Source organism: Mustela nigripes, chromosome 4, assembly GCF_022355385.1.
Source record: "Mustela nigripes isolate SB6536 chromosome 4, MUSNIG.SB6536, whole genome shotgun sequence".
In the NCBI taxonomy this organism is placed as follows: Eukaryota; Metazoa; Chordata; class Mammalia; order Carnivora; family Mustelidae; genus Mustela; species Mustela nigripes.
The window spans coordinates 184090684-184108670 of NC_081560.1; the positions used below are offsets into that span (position 1 = coordinate 184090684).

The 17987-nt window shown below is 53.3% G+C and overlaps 1 protein-coding gene across 1 annotated transcript in view; it reads left to right on the forward strand.

The window, feature by feature from the left end:
* The first annotated feature begins 68 nt into the window (after positions 1-68).
* Positions 69-17987, forward strand: part of GPR26 (G protein-coupled receptor 26) — a 32873-nt gene continuing 14954 nt past the window's right edge. Inside the window, exons 1-2 of the mRNA XM_059395952.1 lie at positions 69-781; positions 10290-10403. Coding sequence (XP_059251935.1) covers positions 114-781; positions 10290-10403 — 782 coding nt within the window. The 5' untranslated portion in view covers positions 69-113. The remainder of the gene's footprint in view (positions 782-10289; positions 10404-17987) is intronic.

A 17987-nucleotide genomic window follows, 5' to 3' on the forward strand; every position in this document is an offset into this window, starting at 1 on the left:
GGGGGCGGCCCATGGCGGCGGGGGCCGGGGGGGCGCGGGGCGGCGGCGGCGGCGGCGGGGGCGCCATGGCGGCGCCGGGTGGCGGGCCCTGAGCGCCGCGGCGGGCGCGCACCATGAACTCGTGGGACGCGGGCCTGGCGGGGCTGCTGGTGGGCACGATGGGCGTCTCGCTGCTGTCCAACGCGCTGGTGCTGCTGTGCCTGCTGCACAGCGCCGACATCCGCCGCCAGGCGCCGGCGCTCTTCACCCTCAACCTCACGTGCGGCAACCTGCTGTGCACTGTGCTCAACATGCCGCTCACGCTGGCCGGCGTCGTGGCGCAGCGGCAGCCCGCCGGGGACCGCCTGTGCCGCCTGGCCGCCTTCCTCGACACCTTCCTGGCCACCAACTCCATGCTCAGCATGGCGGCGCTCAGCATCGACCGCTGGGTGGCCGTGGTCTTCCCGCTGAGCTACCGCGCCAAGATGCGCCTCCGCGACGCCGCGCTCATGGTGGCCTACACGTGGCTGCACGCGCTCGCCTTCCCCGCCGCCGCGCTCGCCCTGTCCTGGCTCGGCTTCCACCAGCTGTACGCGTCGTGCACGCTGTGCAGCCGGCGGCCGGACGAGCGCCTGCGCTTCGCCGTCTTCACGGGCGCCTTCCACGCGCTCAGCTTCCTGCTGTCCTTCGTCGTGCTCTGCTGCACGTACCTCAAGGTGCTCAAGGTGGCTCGCTTCCACTGCAAGCGCATCGACGTGATCACCATGCAGACGCTCGTGCTGCTCGTGGACATCCACCCCAGGTGAGGGGGCGCAGGGGCAGGGGCGCAGGGGGAGGGCTGCGGCTGGGAGGGCTCTTGGTGGGGGGGAGGGCTCTTGGTGGGGGGGTGGGCTCTTGGTGGGAGGGAGGGGGTCCTTGTGTCCTCCCCCCACCCCATGACTCCCAGCGTGCGGCCTCAGGCAGGCCCCTTTGCCCCGGAGCCTCCCTTCTTTTCTTTGGAAAACTCAGGTTGTGGGGAGGGACCAGGGCAGCCTGTCTCAGTCTCGAGGCAGGTGCTTAGAAAACCACAAAGCAGGGCCACCAAAAACGTGGGTGACACAGTATGTACGTGTTTTGAAGTCTCCGGGTACAAAGAGTCAGAACTTTGTTGGATGGATGTTTCTTTGAGATGTTTGTGGATTTCACTGTTAACAGCCTGGCGGGAAGGCAGGGATCTGTGTTCACTGTTTGAGCTCATTAAGAGGTTCTAATCAGGCCCTGAGACTGTGGCTTAGATGCTGGGGGAGCCCCTCAAAAGCTCTCCAGATAGGAGCGTGCTGCTCTTCTGGGTCTTCCCTTCCTCTGGTGTCTGGTGCTGCCTCTGTCTCCAGATTCTCTGTGTGTGTGCGCGCGTGTGAGTCCTCGGGCTGTACCTTCCTGTGTGGATCCTTAAAGGAGCATCTGAAGGGCTCTGAGGGAACTGGAGCACTGCTCTTGCAAACAGCACTGTCCCGTGTCTCCCAGACTTGGAGACCAGAGACCCCTGCAGAGGGAGAGTGTCACCCACAAGGCTCCTGGGAAAAACCTGTCCACACCGCCTTCCCCCTCAACTGGCCACTGTCTCAGAAAGTCAGGTCGGGCGACGGGGGCACTTCAGGGGCAGCTACCCATTAGGAAGTCCTGCCATCCCTTGGAGCATCTCAGGGAAGGAAGGAGGAAACTCTTAGCTGAGGTGTCCTGAGCTCACTTGGCTTCCCTAATGAGAATAGAACCCCAAGGAAGGGAACAGCCGGTGGTGTTTCTGAGGACTTTGCTGTTTTATATCTCTTCATCCCCCGGGAAGGGCAGGCTTCCCTTCTGTCACCCAGGACCCTAAATCAGGGGGCTTTGGCTTCCAGATGGCGCAGAAAGTGAGGTAGATAGAGCGCTCCTAAGGGGGGCAGCTGGGGGCAGTGAGGGAGCTGGGTCTTTGGGGTATGAATGCCCCCCCCAAAGGAGATGCAAGCTCGTGGCTGAGGGGTGCAGACCGCAGGCGTCTGTTGGAGCAAGGGCTCCTTCAATGTGAGCTGTTTCTGCCCACGAGCAATAGAAAGGAGAACCTTAAACTCCACTGCGTCTGCACAGGCAAGGGCGTGCATGTGCGTGGGCGTTGTTTCGCCTCAGGATGGCCCTTCCTCCTTCCGGGCTGGGCCAAAGCTTCCAGCCACAGAGTCTTCCCAATGGAATCACGTGCAGTATTCACACCAGAATGACCGAGAGCACAAAGACCCCAGGGCCTGTGAATCCGTGCCTGTGAATGTATGAGCCACAAGCACACAGTTGCACATGCTCGTGTGTAAACTGCATATCTAACAGACCGGTGGCCACACGTGCGCCTGTCACCGGTGACACGCGTGCACACTGACCACAGTGGCCTGGGCTGACTCACGGCACGTGTCGTGGTTCAGTGTCTCTCCAGGAAATCTCCCCCAGCCACAGTTGCTGAGCTCGTCCCCTTGCCCTCTCCCGGGGCGGGAGGACCTCACTCCGGAAGGTCCATCCCTAGGACATGACTGGGGCTGTTTCAGAAGCTGAGGGAGTGCTGTTGAACAACTGACACTGGAACGACTCCTATCCCGGGCCCTCCCACCGTGAGTCTAAGCAGAGAAGGCATTGAGCCAGGATAGGAATCCCTTCTTACTCAAACCAGTACAAATCCCATTCCTGCTGCCCTTCCAAGTTCCAGAACAGGAGGAGCCATGGCTCCTTTTTAGCCCCTTTGGGATATGGGCCCATCTCCACTCTTGCGAATCTGTCACTGACTCCAGGTCGGCATGCTCCTTCTATTCCCCTCTGGGCAAGCCTTGACCTCTTCGAAGGCCTGGGATCCTTTCTGGAGCCCCGACACCCAGTGCCATGGGGTCCTGCCAGGCCAAGGGATAGCACTAGTCTGCGCTGGGAAGAGGAAGGGCTTCTGGGGAAGAATGGCCCTCAGCCAGTTCAGACAGGCCCCACTGGCCAAGGGCCAGCCTGAGGTTATGGAATAGCAGGCAGATGGGAGAGGACTGTCCCTTCAGTGACGCCCACATGCCGTCAGTGTGGAGACGGGTCCCCAGAGTGAGAGTGTGGGAGACGGGCCACACAGGAGGGCTCCAGCTTCCTTGCAGCTGATCTGCAGCTTCTTTCCTGGCTTCTCCGAACTCTTTCTCTGCACAGAGAAACCACAGAGCCAGCTCTGTCTGACAGAGAAGGGCTGCCCCTCGAACACTCAAGCTCTAGGCATGAAGGTTCCGGAAAGATCAAACAAGCCTCCTGGGCGGGTTTGGTGCTGACAGCCAGGGGCCTCTGGGGATGAGCAGAAGCCAGGCTTCCTTATGTGGACAGCTGGGACAGCGGGGGGAGTCTTGGCTCCCTGGAAGTTTTCGTTGACAGCCACCACACTATGGCCTCCTGGGACTTAATTAGGAGGGACCTGTTTTGAGTTCCCTGAGGCCCAGGGTGACGTTTGTCAGAAAGCTCCCTGATGGGGCCTGCTCTTCCCACAGAGTGTTTAACGCTGTGAGTGGCAGCCTGGACTGCTTTGTTGCGACGCTGCCAAAAGACCCTGTGTTTTCAGTTTAGTCTGTCCTGAGAGACGTTCCCCGCTCCTGTCTTCCTGTGGTGGTTTTTCAAGTTGTGACATTCATAAAGCAATTAGGAATTCCTGATATTTATTACCCAGCTGGCCCTCCGACCGCTCAGCTTGCTCGGTTCTATTTTCCCAAACCACAGCTCCGGACGAGTGATGGCAGGTCCTCTCCCCACCGTTGCCAGAGACGTGGGCTTTCACCCGAAGTGGGACCTAAGGCGGGTGCTGGGGCTCCGACGTGGCATCCCTGCTCCCCCAGTCCAGCTGAGGGTCACTGCTCGCCTGGATTGGGTCAGGGGCTTCCCCACGGGACGGTGAAGTACACTCATCCCTGTGATGGCCGTCTGCAGAGTGCTGGCTAAAGGGCCAACCCTGGAGGGCGTCCAAGCTTTGGTGTAGGAGTTGGAAGGACCCAGGAGATACACTCACTGTGCCCTTGGTTCTACAGGTGAGGAAATTGGGAGACCCAGGGAAGGAGGCCAAGGTCATTTGCCTAATTTAAGAGATCCAGGATGTGGCTTGAGCCAAAACTTGTGCCCAGTTCTGCCCCTGAGATTTCTAGACGGGACAAAAGTGCAAATAGAGGCTCACAAACCATTTATATAAATATTTAGAAGTTCTAAATTAAGCTTACAAACTGTTAAATGAAATATGTTCTATCCTCCTACCTTGACAAGCATACATTTATAACACTCTGCAAGGCTGGGTTCAAATTTAGAATTCTCGGGCTCCTTGGAGTTCAGCCTCGTCCGTGGTGGGGAGAGCTGAGCCAGCTCCAAGCACACAGCCCCTGCCTCTGCTCTCCACCCCGGCTCTCCCCAGCACCCCGAGGAGCCTCCACCCCTCAGGTTCCAAGCCAAGTACACCTGTGGCATTGTCACCCCCAGGAGGATGGGCCTGGGGAGGATGCCTGCTCACGTCCTGGAAGCAGGATCACGGCATCTGGGCAGGGAATTCAGTGTTCCGGATACTTGGAGCTTGATCTGGAATGGATGGTATGGGCTCTGGGTGGGCACATGAAGTCTTCATTTCATGGAGAGGGACGTAGTCCCCTCACTGTTCAGGACCCAGGACAGGGCCCCCTCTTGTGAGATCTGAGGACACGACTTTTCACACTAACATCCTGACCCCAGACTCAAGGTCTGCTTTACCATCCATCAGCCTGTTCCCTTGCCTTTTGTTTTGTTATTTTAAAAGACAGAAAACAATCTGGATTACCCTGGGAGTACTTGGAGCATGCGCTCAAGACCGATTGCGGTCATCTGGGGACCATTCAGGGCCCAGACCATTGTGCTGGGCACGGCAGTGTCTGGGACTAGATGGTTTTGGCTGTGATTGCCTCATTTACTCACTTCAGATATTTCTGGCCTTCTCTGTTCATTCTGCCATTTATTGGTGTCCACTGGGGAACATCTCTTTGGCCCCACATGTCATGGTGCTGGAAAGCGCATCTCTTTATCACAAGGAAGCTGTGTCCTGTGGCAGTTCTCGGGAAGCCCCAGGCTGATGCATCAGCTTATACTTTGGGAGGACGTTTCTGGCCAGTAAATTGGGAGACCCTCACCCCTGCATTCCAGAGTCAGCCTATAAGCCTGAGGACTCCAGCGGCTACCCCTGTGCAATATCTGGAGAATGCATCTGTGCAGTTGGATGCAGCTTGCTTTTCTCTGTGGTCCTAGAGAGGGCAGTGGGATTTGGGGGAAAACCAGGAGCCAGGAGTCCTGGTTCTGTCCTAAGCTCACTGTGGGACCCTGGGGGCAGCACAAACGTGGCTGTCCCCCTGTGTCCTCATCTGCAAATAAATAAAACAGCAACTCCCAGGGCTATAAGACTTCAAGGAGCTCCGTTTTGCAAAGCTATGGTGGGGAAAAAATGAGAGCAAGTAGAGGGTGGTTTTATTCTGTTGTTCTGGGTACAGGCAAGCTGCTCTCATACCGTGCTTCACAATAATGATAAGCAAGAAGGTTGCACGGCTGCGTTGGCCTCCTCCTGCCATCTGCCCTGGCCTTACCTGGAAATCCAGGGAGCTCTGGGCGGGGAAGACGCCCTCCTCTTGCAGGAGTTCAGGGAAGCATCCATGTGCTTCCTGACCAGGAGCGCCAGACCGGCACTCAGTAACTGGGGGCTAGCTCGGCCAGCATCTCACTCTCGGAAGAGCGGTGAGTTCTCTCTTCTCAGAGCCTCATTTTCTCCATCTGTGAGCTGGGCTAGGTGGATGAGGGGTTTCCCGTACTGTGCATGACTATGTGAGGTCTAGGCAGTGGCGTCTAGGCAGTGTGTCTCAGAAAAGAGGAATGACTAGACCCATGTGGATGTGACCCAGACATGGCGTCCACCTTGGACACCTGTGGTAGGCCAGGGGCCATTGAGACAGTTTCCACTGGGTTGCTGGAGGCCAGAGAGTGTCACGGGGTTAGCACTGGAATCAGAAGTCAGCTCAGACCTCCTCTGGCACGGTCTCTGGTTGCAGCTCTTTCTGTCTTTCTGTCTTTCTGTCTGTCTCTCCTACATGTACAGGGCAGAAAGAAAACTTTTGTGGTGGGTGGGAATCCTGTGGTTTTGGAGTTCCAGAGGATGCTGGAACAGCCGAATAGATAATAATTATGGTTACTGAAGGTTTACTGAGTCACACACTGTCCTAAGTACTTTTTGGATGTTAATCTCAGTAAGACCCTAGGAGGTAGGTACTCTGAGATGAGGAGGCGGATGAACAGAGAGGTTGGGTAACTTGCCTAAGACCACACAGCAATTAAGTGGTGAAGCCTGGATTGGAACCCAGACACCAGGCTCTGGGGCCACATGCTTTCTACCACACTATTCACAAGAAAGGACTCCAGGGGTTAGTGGAAGCTTTCACAGCCTTTCATTGTCCGGTCGCTCAAGAACTCTAAGGCTCACTCAAAAAAAAAAAAAAAAAAAAATCTGTTTCAGAACAGGTTTCTCCCATCATCTCTTTTTGAGGGGGTCACTTTAAAAAAATGATTGAGACTTAATTTTCTGAGACTTTTTTTAAGGGTTCATCACTTCACACCACATAGAGTGATCAGGTGTTTTCTGGATGTCAGATGCTGAGGTCTGAACCACAGGCACCCACAGAAATAACGTATCTGCGGAGTGCTAGTGATGTGATGTTTTCTGCTGGACAAAGCTTTGCAAGAACAGAGAGAATTATTTCCCATAGGTTTTGACAGTGTCCAGTGGTGACGTTGGTCCTTCTAGCCTGGACAGTGTCCAATTTTCTTCCTTTGAGGTCACTGCAATATGTTTACCTTTCCAAAGACCTCTAAAGCTTTTACCAATATCTGTTTTTAAGTGTTCCTCATGTCATTAAGGAAGGACTATTGGGTGCTCCAGGTATAGGGGAGACAACTGGGTCCTCAGCCCCTCAGCAGTGAGTATAGTCCCTCTTGGGGGTGCCGGAGGGAGCTTCTCACTCCTCAAGACCTTGCTAGCTGTTGAGTCATTTCTGTGCCTGCTAAATGGTAGCTCTAATTACAGCTATCATGAAATTCCCCTTGGATAAATGAGGAACCAGATTCAGAGAGGTTTAGTGACTTCCCCGGGGCCACACAGCAATGAGGGCAGAGCTGGGACTAGGACATCTCTCTCAGAGCTCTTTCATTCACTGGGGTTATTCTGAAGCATCTGAGAAAGGGACAATATCGTCAAGGTCACAGATGGGAGGAAGGCCTGCCCCAGTGCCGACATCAGTGGTGGTGCTCATGGTTTAGGGGATGCCTAGAATTTTTTTTTTTTAGAATTTTTAGGGGAAGCCTAGAATGCTGTACGCCTTCATGGGTGAGTGCACATGATGACCCAGCTCGTGTCCCAAATCTCCAGCAATTCTCAAGTCAATTGCATGAATGTTTGGGGGAAATAGTTCAATATTAAGACAAAAGTGCCGGTGTTATGGGGAAGATACCAAACCCACTGCACGCTCGGGTGACCATTGTCCTGGTTTGCCGAGTACCGACGGTGCTCTCCGAGGACGCAGGACTTCGGGTTTTAAAACCAGGACAGTCTCAGGCAGACTAAGATGAATCAGTCTCCTCAAGGCACCCAGACCCTCTGGGTGGGGCCCTGTGCCTTCTCTCCACACCCACCCATATTGTGCACATGTTAGAAGAGCCAGAGGACGTTGGTAGAAGACTCTGCAGAGACCCAAGTATAATGGGGAGCCACAAGATTAAGACTGAGTCTTGCTGGATGACCTCAGCTGAAGTCCCCCAGTCCTCCTGCCCCAGCGGCTGTATTCTTCAGGTTTTCTGGATAAAATGATGCCCTGCTGCCTCCCACGGGGTTGGTGTAGACGTCCACCAGTTGGAAGACGAGCTCAAGCCTCCAGAGTCAGATGGCCTGGGTTCATATCCTGCCATCACATGGCCTGGGTTCATATCCTGCCATCACCTGGGGAGACCCAGTGTCCTCGTTTGCTCTGGGTGGAGGGGGTTCCATGCAAAGCATCCAGGATGCAAGACTTTCCATGCTAAAATCAGGACAGTCCTGGCTCCCCAGGGCAAGTTGGTCATCCTATCACCACTACTCACCAGCTGTGTGATCTTGAGCAAGTTACTTAACCCCTCTATGCCTCATCTGCTTATCTGAAAAAAAAGAAAAGATAATAGTTGTATCAGTCCTCAGTGTATGGAGACGTTGTGAGCATCAGATAACCAATGCACATGAACCTCCATCAAGGCATTTAAAATGGGATGTGGACTGTTATTATGATTAGTTATTAGAAATTAATTAGTAACGTGATTTAATAGTAATACTTCTTCAGCCACTGTGAAGCCTATTTGTACCAAACCAAACTCCAGTTCCCAACTCTACATTCCAAGGCAGGTGCTAAAGTCCTACAAGAATTTCAGGGGCCTTCTGTCCAGGCTAACGTGGAATTGTCCTTCTGAGATTGGAAATACGGTGATGGAGAGTTTCAATCCAGTGTTAAAACGATGGTCCTTGTGGAAGGAAGGGGGAGGTCGCACTGGCATTCAGGCTGCTTGTGGTCCTGCCTTAAGTACTTCCCTCTGCTCCTTGCTTTCCCTGTACAAACTGGCTTAATGCTGGAGCAGGGGCTCTACAGCCAGGGCCTAATTCAGCCAGATTATCTCCACTTCCTGGGCAGCTCTGTCTGCGGTCTTCCTCCTTGTTCATTTGTGGAGTGATGTGATTTATTTAAAAAATCAACAGTAGTCTTTGGACTCCGGGAAACAAACTGAGGGTTTCAGAGGGGAGGGGTGGGGGGAGGGGTCGGCCCGGTGACATGTGTTGAGGAGGGCACGGGTTGCGTGGAGCTCTGGGTGTTATACGCAGACAATGAATCATGGAACATGGCATCAAAGACGAATGACGTGCTGTGGGATGACTAACAAAACATAATAAAAAAAAAATTTTTTTCCGAGGGGGGACATTTAAAAAATTAAATTATATTAAATAAATACAAACAAATACAAATGCAAATAAACAGTAGATAAGGTGTCTGGGTGGCCTTGTGCGTTAAGCGTCCGCCTTCAGACTTCTCCCTGTGACCCCCTAAGGCAGCGTCCCTAGCTCCAGGCAGGTCATATCTCAGAGTCCTGGGATTGAGTCCCGTATCAGGCTCCCGGCTCAGGGGGAGCCTGCTTCTCCTTCTCCCTCTGCTGTTCCCCTTGCTTATGCTCTCTCACTCTCTCTGTCAAATAAATAAATAAAATCTTTAAAAAAATAAAAATTAAATAGTAGAAACGCCTGCTCACATGGAATCTCATGGAATAGAACCGGACTGGCCCTTGGGCTCTCTGATGGCAATAACGGACAGCTCGCTGGTGCTCAAGAACTACTCTGTGGCTACAGGAAACGGGTTGCACAGACCACTTCTCTCAGTTGACATGAGATGTCTGTTCTCGGACATCCCTGGGGCCGGTGGAGTCAGGACCAGGGTGTGGTTAGAAGCTTAGGCAGCAAGCTCCTGATTCCATCCTCAGAGCTGTGTCCCCAACTTCCCAGAGTCTTAGTATCTTAGCTTCACTGAGCTTGGTCCCTGAAGGAAATAAGTGACTTCTCCCTGTGACCCCCTAAGGTAGTGTCTATAACTCCAGGCAGGGCTGAGGCTTTGGGACGGAAGACCCAGGACCGAAAGCATAGAGGAAAGGAAAGGTCCAGGTCAGCCCGGATATAAAGGACCAGTTTTGAGAAACCCAGACAAGGGTTCCAGTCCTGTCTCCATTTATCAGCTGAGCAAACCTGAACTCTTAATCTTCACTGTAAAACCAGGGCCAGTAAAACCCACGAGGCAGGTCAAACACACCTGAATATCAGTAAATATCAGTAAAGACAAGAATGAGAGAAACTACTCAGAGAACGTAGACTGGCGCTGGCTTAGGGCAGGTGATCAGTGAATTTCACAAGTAGTCATAATGAGAATTGATATTTTTTTGCACTTGGGCATCATGTTAATTGCTTTATGTGTTTTATGCATTGAAGGCATTTCATATGTCTCTGTGCTTTTTGCATTTAATTCTCCAAAGAGCCCTTGACGGCATTTTATTACAATGCACATTTCACAGATGATGACCTTGAGGCTTAGAGATGTCATGCATGTGTCCAAGGTCATGACATGTCCGAGGTCACACACCTATGGCCGGGACTTGACCTCAGGTCTCTCTGGCCCCTTCCTGAGCCCCTGCACTCAAGGCCCTGCCGGTGTCCATTAATAACAAGTGCTCTTCCCCTCTCTCCTGTGCAGTGTGCGGGAGCGCTGTCTGGAGGAGCAGAAAAGGAGGCGTCAGCGTGCCACCAAGAAGATCAGCACCTTCATAGGGACCTTCCTCGTATGCTTCGCACCCTACGTGATCACCAGGTAAGCCTGACCGGCGGGACTGGGGCTTTGGGGAACAAAGCAGGGCCCCTGTGACCTGGAGCAGTCACCGGCCTCTCTGTCGGACACATGTTTCCAGAGGGTGGTGCATCGGAGGTGACAGTGAGCGTGACAGGTTTGGTGAGAAGGAGGGCACAGGCTTTTTCGTTTCAGCCTTCAGAACCAGAAGGGATGGAAAAGAATCTCCCCTTGATTCCCAGACCACGCCACCTAACCCTGTAGCCCCAAGAGCCCCGAAAGGAAAGGAAAGGAAAGGGGAGAATGGACAGAGGAAGACATCTTGGCTTCGTTGGATTCCTACCTTCCCCTGAACACAGTGTGGCCCCGACCCCCAGGCATCCTCCACCTGGACACCCCGGTCAACAGCAGGCAGCACATGTCGTCAGCACAGGGGGTGGGGAGCACGGTCCCAGCGCATCTGGAGGGACCTGCTTATCCAGGCACTCTGGGGACCTCCCACGGTGCAGGCGCTGTGAGCTGGCCCCCTGCGCTCCCGCCCACCAGCCCCGTGCTCCGAGACGCAGCTTGCTGGCCACAGGGCCCTGCATTCCAAAAGCCAGGCTGCTCTAGGTGCCGGATTTCTCTCTTATGCTTTAACCAGACAGAAAAGTATCATCCCATCAGTCTTACACACTGGAGGGGAAGAAAAACCACAACCCTGTTTCCAGAATAGCTTCACTATTTGGGAAGTTGATAATAAAAAGGGACTTTGATGTTTTATTAGGAAGGGGATGTTGAGCCTGGGATGTAGATATGCATAGGGTGTGCAAGTGTGCGGTGCGTGTGTGTGTGTGTGTGTGTGTGTGTGAGAGAGAGAGAGAGAATGAAAGCAGACACAGCCCAGCATCCCAGCATCCCAGCATCCCACAGCATCTGCAGCTGGCGAGGGGAAGGAACCCCCTGCCCCCTGTCCCCTCCGGTGAGCTCGCATGCTCTGGGAGGAGGAGCCCACTGTAGCCAGAGCTCCCTGTTCCTCCCATTCATCCTTACCCTGAGCTGACATCTGTTTCCTGGAGTTCCACCCGCTCTTTGGCCCAGGAGAACATCTGTCCCCCCTCCGCTAGGGGCTCTGCTCCCCCATGGCATCCCCATCTTTGCTCCTCTTGGAGTGTCTTCTACTGTCTCTTCACAGCTGCTTCCTCTGGGGGAAATCTCACTTTGTGTGTAGGACCTGGGAGGGTCTGCTGGTCTCTGGGTAGGTCTGAGGTGGGCATAACAGAGCTATTGGCTCCTCCTTCTCGAACTGTTGACTAGACCTCCCCACTACTGACGTTTTGCATGGGATCCCTTTTGTGGTGGGGCTGCTCTGTGCATTGGAACCTGTTAGCAGCCCTGTTTCTTCTACCTATGTCTTACCACTACTTCCCTGCTGCACCCCAGTGTTCACAGCTAGAAATGTCTTCAGACACTGCCCTGGGGATCAGCATCACCCCTGGGGAGAACACTTGGTCTAGATGTGCCACATCCAGGCAGGACGCTAAAGCTCACAGAGATCAGGTTTTCCAGGGGACACGAAGCCTAGGCCGAGGCAAGTCCAAGGGCTGTCCAAGGGCAGGGCCGCAGGGTGGTGACTAGCACGGGCTCTGGAACGTGGCCATGTCGGTTCAAACCACAGCAACACTTCTTCCTGCTGTGTGACCCTGGACCAGTGATGCCACCTCTCTGAGCCTCCGTCTCCCATCAAAATGAGGCTTATTTTGAGGACTGAAAGACTTTGAGCATGGAGATCATGGGCAGCACAGGCCTGGCATGGATGACGTCTATGGTTGGCCCTCCCTCCCTCCTACTTGGACAGGCTGGTGTGTGCAGCGAGGGGAATAAATCCAGCGAGGAAAGAGACAGTGGGTGGGGAGGGCAGGCAGACGGCTCTCCTCTTAGATCCCACCGGAAAGGGGACCTGTGGGTCTGATGATGGGAACTTGAACCCTCAGTGGAGAATAGGTAATGTGGCTCCAGATTTAAACTATTGGATTTTTCTCTGGCTTAATCTCATTTCCCAACAAAATTTTCCTTTTTTTTTTTTTTCTGATTATAGCTTGGTTCCTCTAATGGTGCCCAGAAAATAATGTTTCAGTAAAATTGATGGTAGATTCACAATGCAATATGTTCCTCCAAATGGATTTGATGCATTTGGGGTTTTTAAAAATACTCACTGAACTGCTCCTCTGTTAAGGGGATGAATGGCAACTTACTAGGGAGAAAAAGCTATGCCCAACAAACCTCATACACACAAATACGGCTCTGGTGAAGCCCCGCCACCACTGCTCACCCAGCTCCTGTCTTGACTTTCTTTTTGGGGGGAGCGGTGGTGGTGGTAAATTTTAATTTTTTTTAAATAAAATCAACATACAGCATGCTATTAGTTTCAGGTGTATAATGTAGTGATTGAACAATTCTATGCATTACTCAGGGCTCATGGAGACAAGTGTAGTCTTGATCCCCTTTATTTCACCCATCCCCCACCCAGTGCTCCCGACTCGCGACCACCACTTTGTTCTCTGTGTTTAAGAGTCTGGTTTTTGTTGTTGTTGTGTTTCTTTCTTTGTGTCTCCTTTTGTCTTGTTTCTTCAATTCCACATACGAGTGAAATCATATGGTATTTGTCTTCCCCTCTCTGACTTGTTTCACTTAGCATTATACGCTCTTGCTCCAACCATGTTGTTGCTAATGATGAGATTTCATTCTGCTCAGTAATATTCCGCTGTGTGTGTGTAGAGAGAAACCACATCTGTATCCATTCATCATCCGTCAGTGGACCCTTGGGCTGCTTCCGTATCTCGGCATTATAAATAATGCTGCTATAAACAGAAGTGTTCATATAGCTTTCCAGATTAGTGTTTTCATTTTCTTTGGGATATATCCCCAGTAGTGCAATTACTGGATCACACAGTAATTCTAGTTTTAATTTTTTGAGGAACCTCCACACTGTTTTCCATCCCGGCCGTACAAATTTGCATTCCCACCGATGGAGCACGAGGGGTCCCGTTACTCCACATCCTCGCTGGCACTCGTTACTTCCTGTGGTTTTAATTCTGGCTGTTCTGACTGGTGTGGGGTGTTATCTCACTGGGGTTTTGATTTGTATTTCCCTGGTGGTGAGTGATATCGAGCATCTTCTGGTGTGTCTGTTGCCTATCTGTCCATCTTCTTTGGAGAAATGCCTATTTAGGTTCTCTGCCCATCTTTCAATTGGACTATTTGTTCTTTTTGTGTTGAGTTGCATAAGTTCTTTACATATTTTGAAGATGAACCCCTTTTCGGATATGTCATTTACGAATATCTTCTCCCGCTCTGTAGGTTGCCTTGTCACTTTGTTGATGGTTTCCTTCGCTGTGCAGAAGCTTTTTACTTTGGTGTAGTTCCAATAGTTTAATTTTGCTTTTGTTTCCCTTGCCTGAGGAGATAGATCTAGAAAAGTGTTTTTACGGCTGATGTCAGAGGAATTACTGCCTATGTTTTCTTTTAGAAGTTTCATGGCTTTAGGTCTGACATTTAGGTCTGTAATCCATTTTGAGTTTATTTTTGTGGGCGGTGTAAGAAAGTGGTTCAGCTTCATTCTTTTGCATATGACCATCCAGTTTTCCCAACACCCTTTATTGAGGAGACTTTCCTTCTCTGACTGCCATCAGCCATCAGGCTCCTGTCTTGGGTTTCTTGTGTGAACAAAAGAACCATCCTAAGCAAACCTCACAAAATATGCAAACATACCCTCGTTTCATTTCAGCACACATTTCTCCATTACCGTCTGTGCAAAGCATGAAAAAGACCCTGCAGATGAGGCCTGGGTTGGTGAGGTCCTGCAGGAGACCCAGTCTGCGGGGACACTGACCTCATAGATATGGCCCTCGCACCCAGACAGAACACTGTGTCATGTCATCCGATAGGGACAGGGTCCAGTGGTTCTGAGGCAGGAGCGAGCTCTTCTGCCTGAAGCTTTCTGGACCAGCCTTGTGAAGTGGGTTTGACTATGCTAGAGGGGCAATCCAAGCAGAAGGGACAGCATGAGCCAGATTTAGAGCCCTGTGTGGGGTTCACCAATCATGGGTTTATTTAGAGCTCTTGAACATGGCCTGTCTGATTTGAAACGCACTGTAGGTATAAAATGCACATTGGGTTTCTGTGGCTTAGCATGACTATATGTGTGTGTGTGTGTGTACACACACACACTTTTTAAATTTTATTTCTTTTTTTAAAAGATTTTATTTATTTATTTGAGAGAGAAAGTGTGAGAGAGAGAATGAGCATGAGAAGTGGGAGGGTCAGAGGGAGAAGCAGACTCCCTGCTGAGCAGGGAGCCTGATATGGGACTCGATCCCAGGACTCCAGGGTCATGACCTGAGCTGAAGGCAGTCGCTTAACCAGCTGAACCACCCAGGCATATATCCCTCACACATACTTTTTATATTGATTCCACAGGGAATGGTGATATCTTGGATTAAATAAACTATACGATTAAAATTAATTTCACCTGTCTTGCTACACCTGTGGCTTCCCTGTTCTTCCTAATTAACAGTGCTGGTCTGTAGTCAGAGAGGTCTGGGGTATGAGGTGTGCTGATGCCCTTCCTGCCAGCACCCTCTTGCCCTTGACCTCTAGCTGCTCATATCATCTGTCCTTCACTCCCCTGGGACCCCTGTTCCTGCTGAGTTGCAAGAGTGATGAGGGCTCTCCGCCTCACTTCCTTCCCTGTCCAGTGTCCTGCTCGATGTCAGAGTTTACCGGGGAGTGCACATGGAGTGGCCAACTCACTGTCTGCCTCCCCCACGTCAGGTGCACCAGGCGGGGGCTCTTGGACAGCCTGAATGGGGGGACAGAGGCGGCGCCCCAACAAGGGCGGCAAGGAAGGAAGTTTGAGGCTGACACCTAGTGAGTGAAATTAGACTGAAATTAGACTGAAATTAGACCCCTCTTGGCACCACCTGCTCTGTCCACACCCCTCCTGCGACTGGGGGAGAAGAGATGCTGATGAGGTGCACCGTGCTTGGTGATGGGTGGCCCCAGGCCCACCCCATCAGATGGGAGTTCTGTGGGCTCCGGCCGTGTGCTGGGCAGGGCCCCGGGTCCCAGCAGAACCACACTTCCACGACCGGGGCGTCCACACCGCCAGATGGGGTGGGGTGGGGCAGGATGTGCTCTCACACTCACCTCCAGAGACCCTGCCGCCACCTCTCCTGTCCTGCTTAGAGTCCCAGCCGGGCACCTCCCACTGAGTGCGTCAGCCCATCGGGTACGCCAGGCGCGGCGCTCGGCTCCGGCCATTGCCACCAACCTGGAAGGCAGGTCGCGTCTGGGGTGACTGATTCTCCTGCTCTCCTCGACTTGGTTTCCACGTGCACCCTCGGGCTCCTACCTCAGAAAAAGCTAAGGACAGACCCCGCTCTGGAAGCATAGCTGAGGATTTGACCTCTTGTGGGAAATGACTCTTACGGAGAACCTGGAGCTCCGGGATGGAAGCGGAAGGTCCTTTCTTGGGTGTCTCACCCAGGGAGCGTGAGTTGCTAGGCCTCATGGCCCAAGCCGAAGCCACAGCCAGGGTCCAGCTGAGCGCCTGTTGGGAGGTACTGAGCAGCCAGGCCGGGAGCAGGGGTGAAGGGCTCCCCTGCCTGAGGGGAGCAGGCACAGGCTGTGTGGTTTTCACGTCCTGATCGGCTGCTATTGGCCATCTTGGCTTTGGATTAGCTCTGCTTGGAAAGCTCAAATCCCCAAACCCTAGCCAGACCCCCCCCCCCCCCCACCCGGGACCAGTTAAATGAGCAACCCAGGCGGGACACCTGGCATTGGTGGTTTTAAAATCTCCCAGGGGATTCGAATCCTGAGTGGTCTTGAGAACTACAGCCCCAGACACACACACACACACACACACACACACACACTTCACTTCACTGATGAAGAAACAAGCCTGGCTTGTAGGGGCCGTTGAGTTGCCTACAGTCTCGCACTGAGTCCGTGGGAGCTGAGCTTCCAACCTCAGCGGGCTGTCTACCCGCTCTTCAGACTCTCGGAACACCCCAGGGGTCTTTGCAGAGGCCGCCTCTTCCCTGCTTTCTCACTCACGTCTGCGGCTGTGGCATTCAAGTGTCTGGCGTGCAGACATGGCTCCCTGACTCCCTTCCCCAAGACTCTCTTACCCACGGGGGTAGATCACCTCGTCAAATGACCATGTTGCACTGGGATTCTGCAGAGAAACAGACAAGCAGGACAGATACATAGGTCTATAGATAGAGAGAGTAGAGAGAGCATGAGAAGTCCCCCAGTCTGTCCTCTGGAAGCTGGAAACTCTGGAAAGCCTGTGTGGGACTCAGCTTGAATCCAAAGGCCCAGCCACCTGGGAGAGCAGAAGGTTTAAGTCGTGGCCCAAGGGCTGGAGAAGCTGAGATGAAATGTCCCACCAGGGAGGCAAGAACTCTGGTGCTGTTAGAGGCCTCAGCGGATTGGCTGGCGCCCACCCAGCTGGGGAGGGCAAATCTGCTTCACTGAGTCCACTGATTCAAAGGCTGAGCACATTTGGAAACACCCCTACAGATTTACCCAGAATGTTTAATCTAGGCTCCTGTGGCCAGTGAAGCTGACACATGACCTTAACCATCACACAGGTACTCCTGGGCTCAGGCCAGCCAGCTGCCCCTCAGCAGACCTTGTGGAGAGCCACCCTGCCCTGGGATAGGCAGAAACCCTGGGAAAAGGGCAGGGGTGGGCCCTGGAGAGTTCCAGAGCCCACAATGAAGGATGTCGCCTTCTTGGTCACACAATACAGGTTCTCCTGGGGGCAGTAGGCATCTGTGTCTCTCCAACCTTGGTTGATGATGGTTAAATGAATTGAGCTCAGCAACCATCTGGGCCCTAAAGAAGCAACCAGAATATGAGACAGGTGTGCCCCGTGCCAGGGGTGAGTTTCCTGAGGCTTGGAAGGCTCCCAGCTTCACCAGGGTGACCATCAGGAGGCAGCATGTTGGGCAGAGGTTGGCCCGTGGGAACCAGGAGTTAAGTTCTGGTACCGGGTTGCCTGGACCTGACATAGCTGTGCTTTCTGGGCACTTTCATGTTATCCTCCCGGACCCTGCCGTGCTCCCAAGGGGTGGGCTGGGCAAGCCGTGGGCACTGCACTCTGCAGACGGGGGAACTGAGGCACAGAGAGGGAAGGAATTGCAAAGGTCAGTTGGCTCACAAGGCACAGGGAGCGGGGCACCTGAGCCCAGCCTCGGACAGCCACGGAGCGGGCCCGGGGACTCTCCGGGTGCAGCACCAGCTCCTTGTTCCCTGCCTCGGTCCCGTGTGCGGCAGTGACGGTCAAGACCACCGCGGCAGCAACGGGACAGCGCTGTGGAATTCAGAGACAAAAAGCTAAGAAGCAGCTCCCGAAACGATCCTGTGGAGCCCCGCCTCTGCGCCCAAACAGCGCCACGGGGATGCCTACGTGACATCCTCGTTTCGAGATGTGGACACTGAGGCTCAGACAGGCTCTAGCCTTGTCCCATCCAGTCATTGGCCCAGCCAGGGCTCGAGCTCAGATCTGCCTGGAACCAAAGCCCATGCACGCCGCCCCCCCCCCCCCCCCCCCCCCCCCCC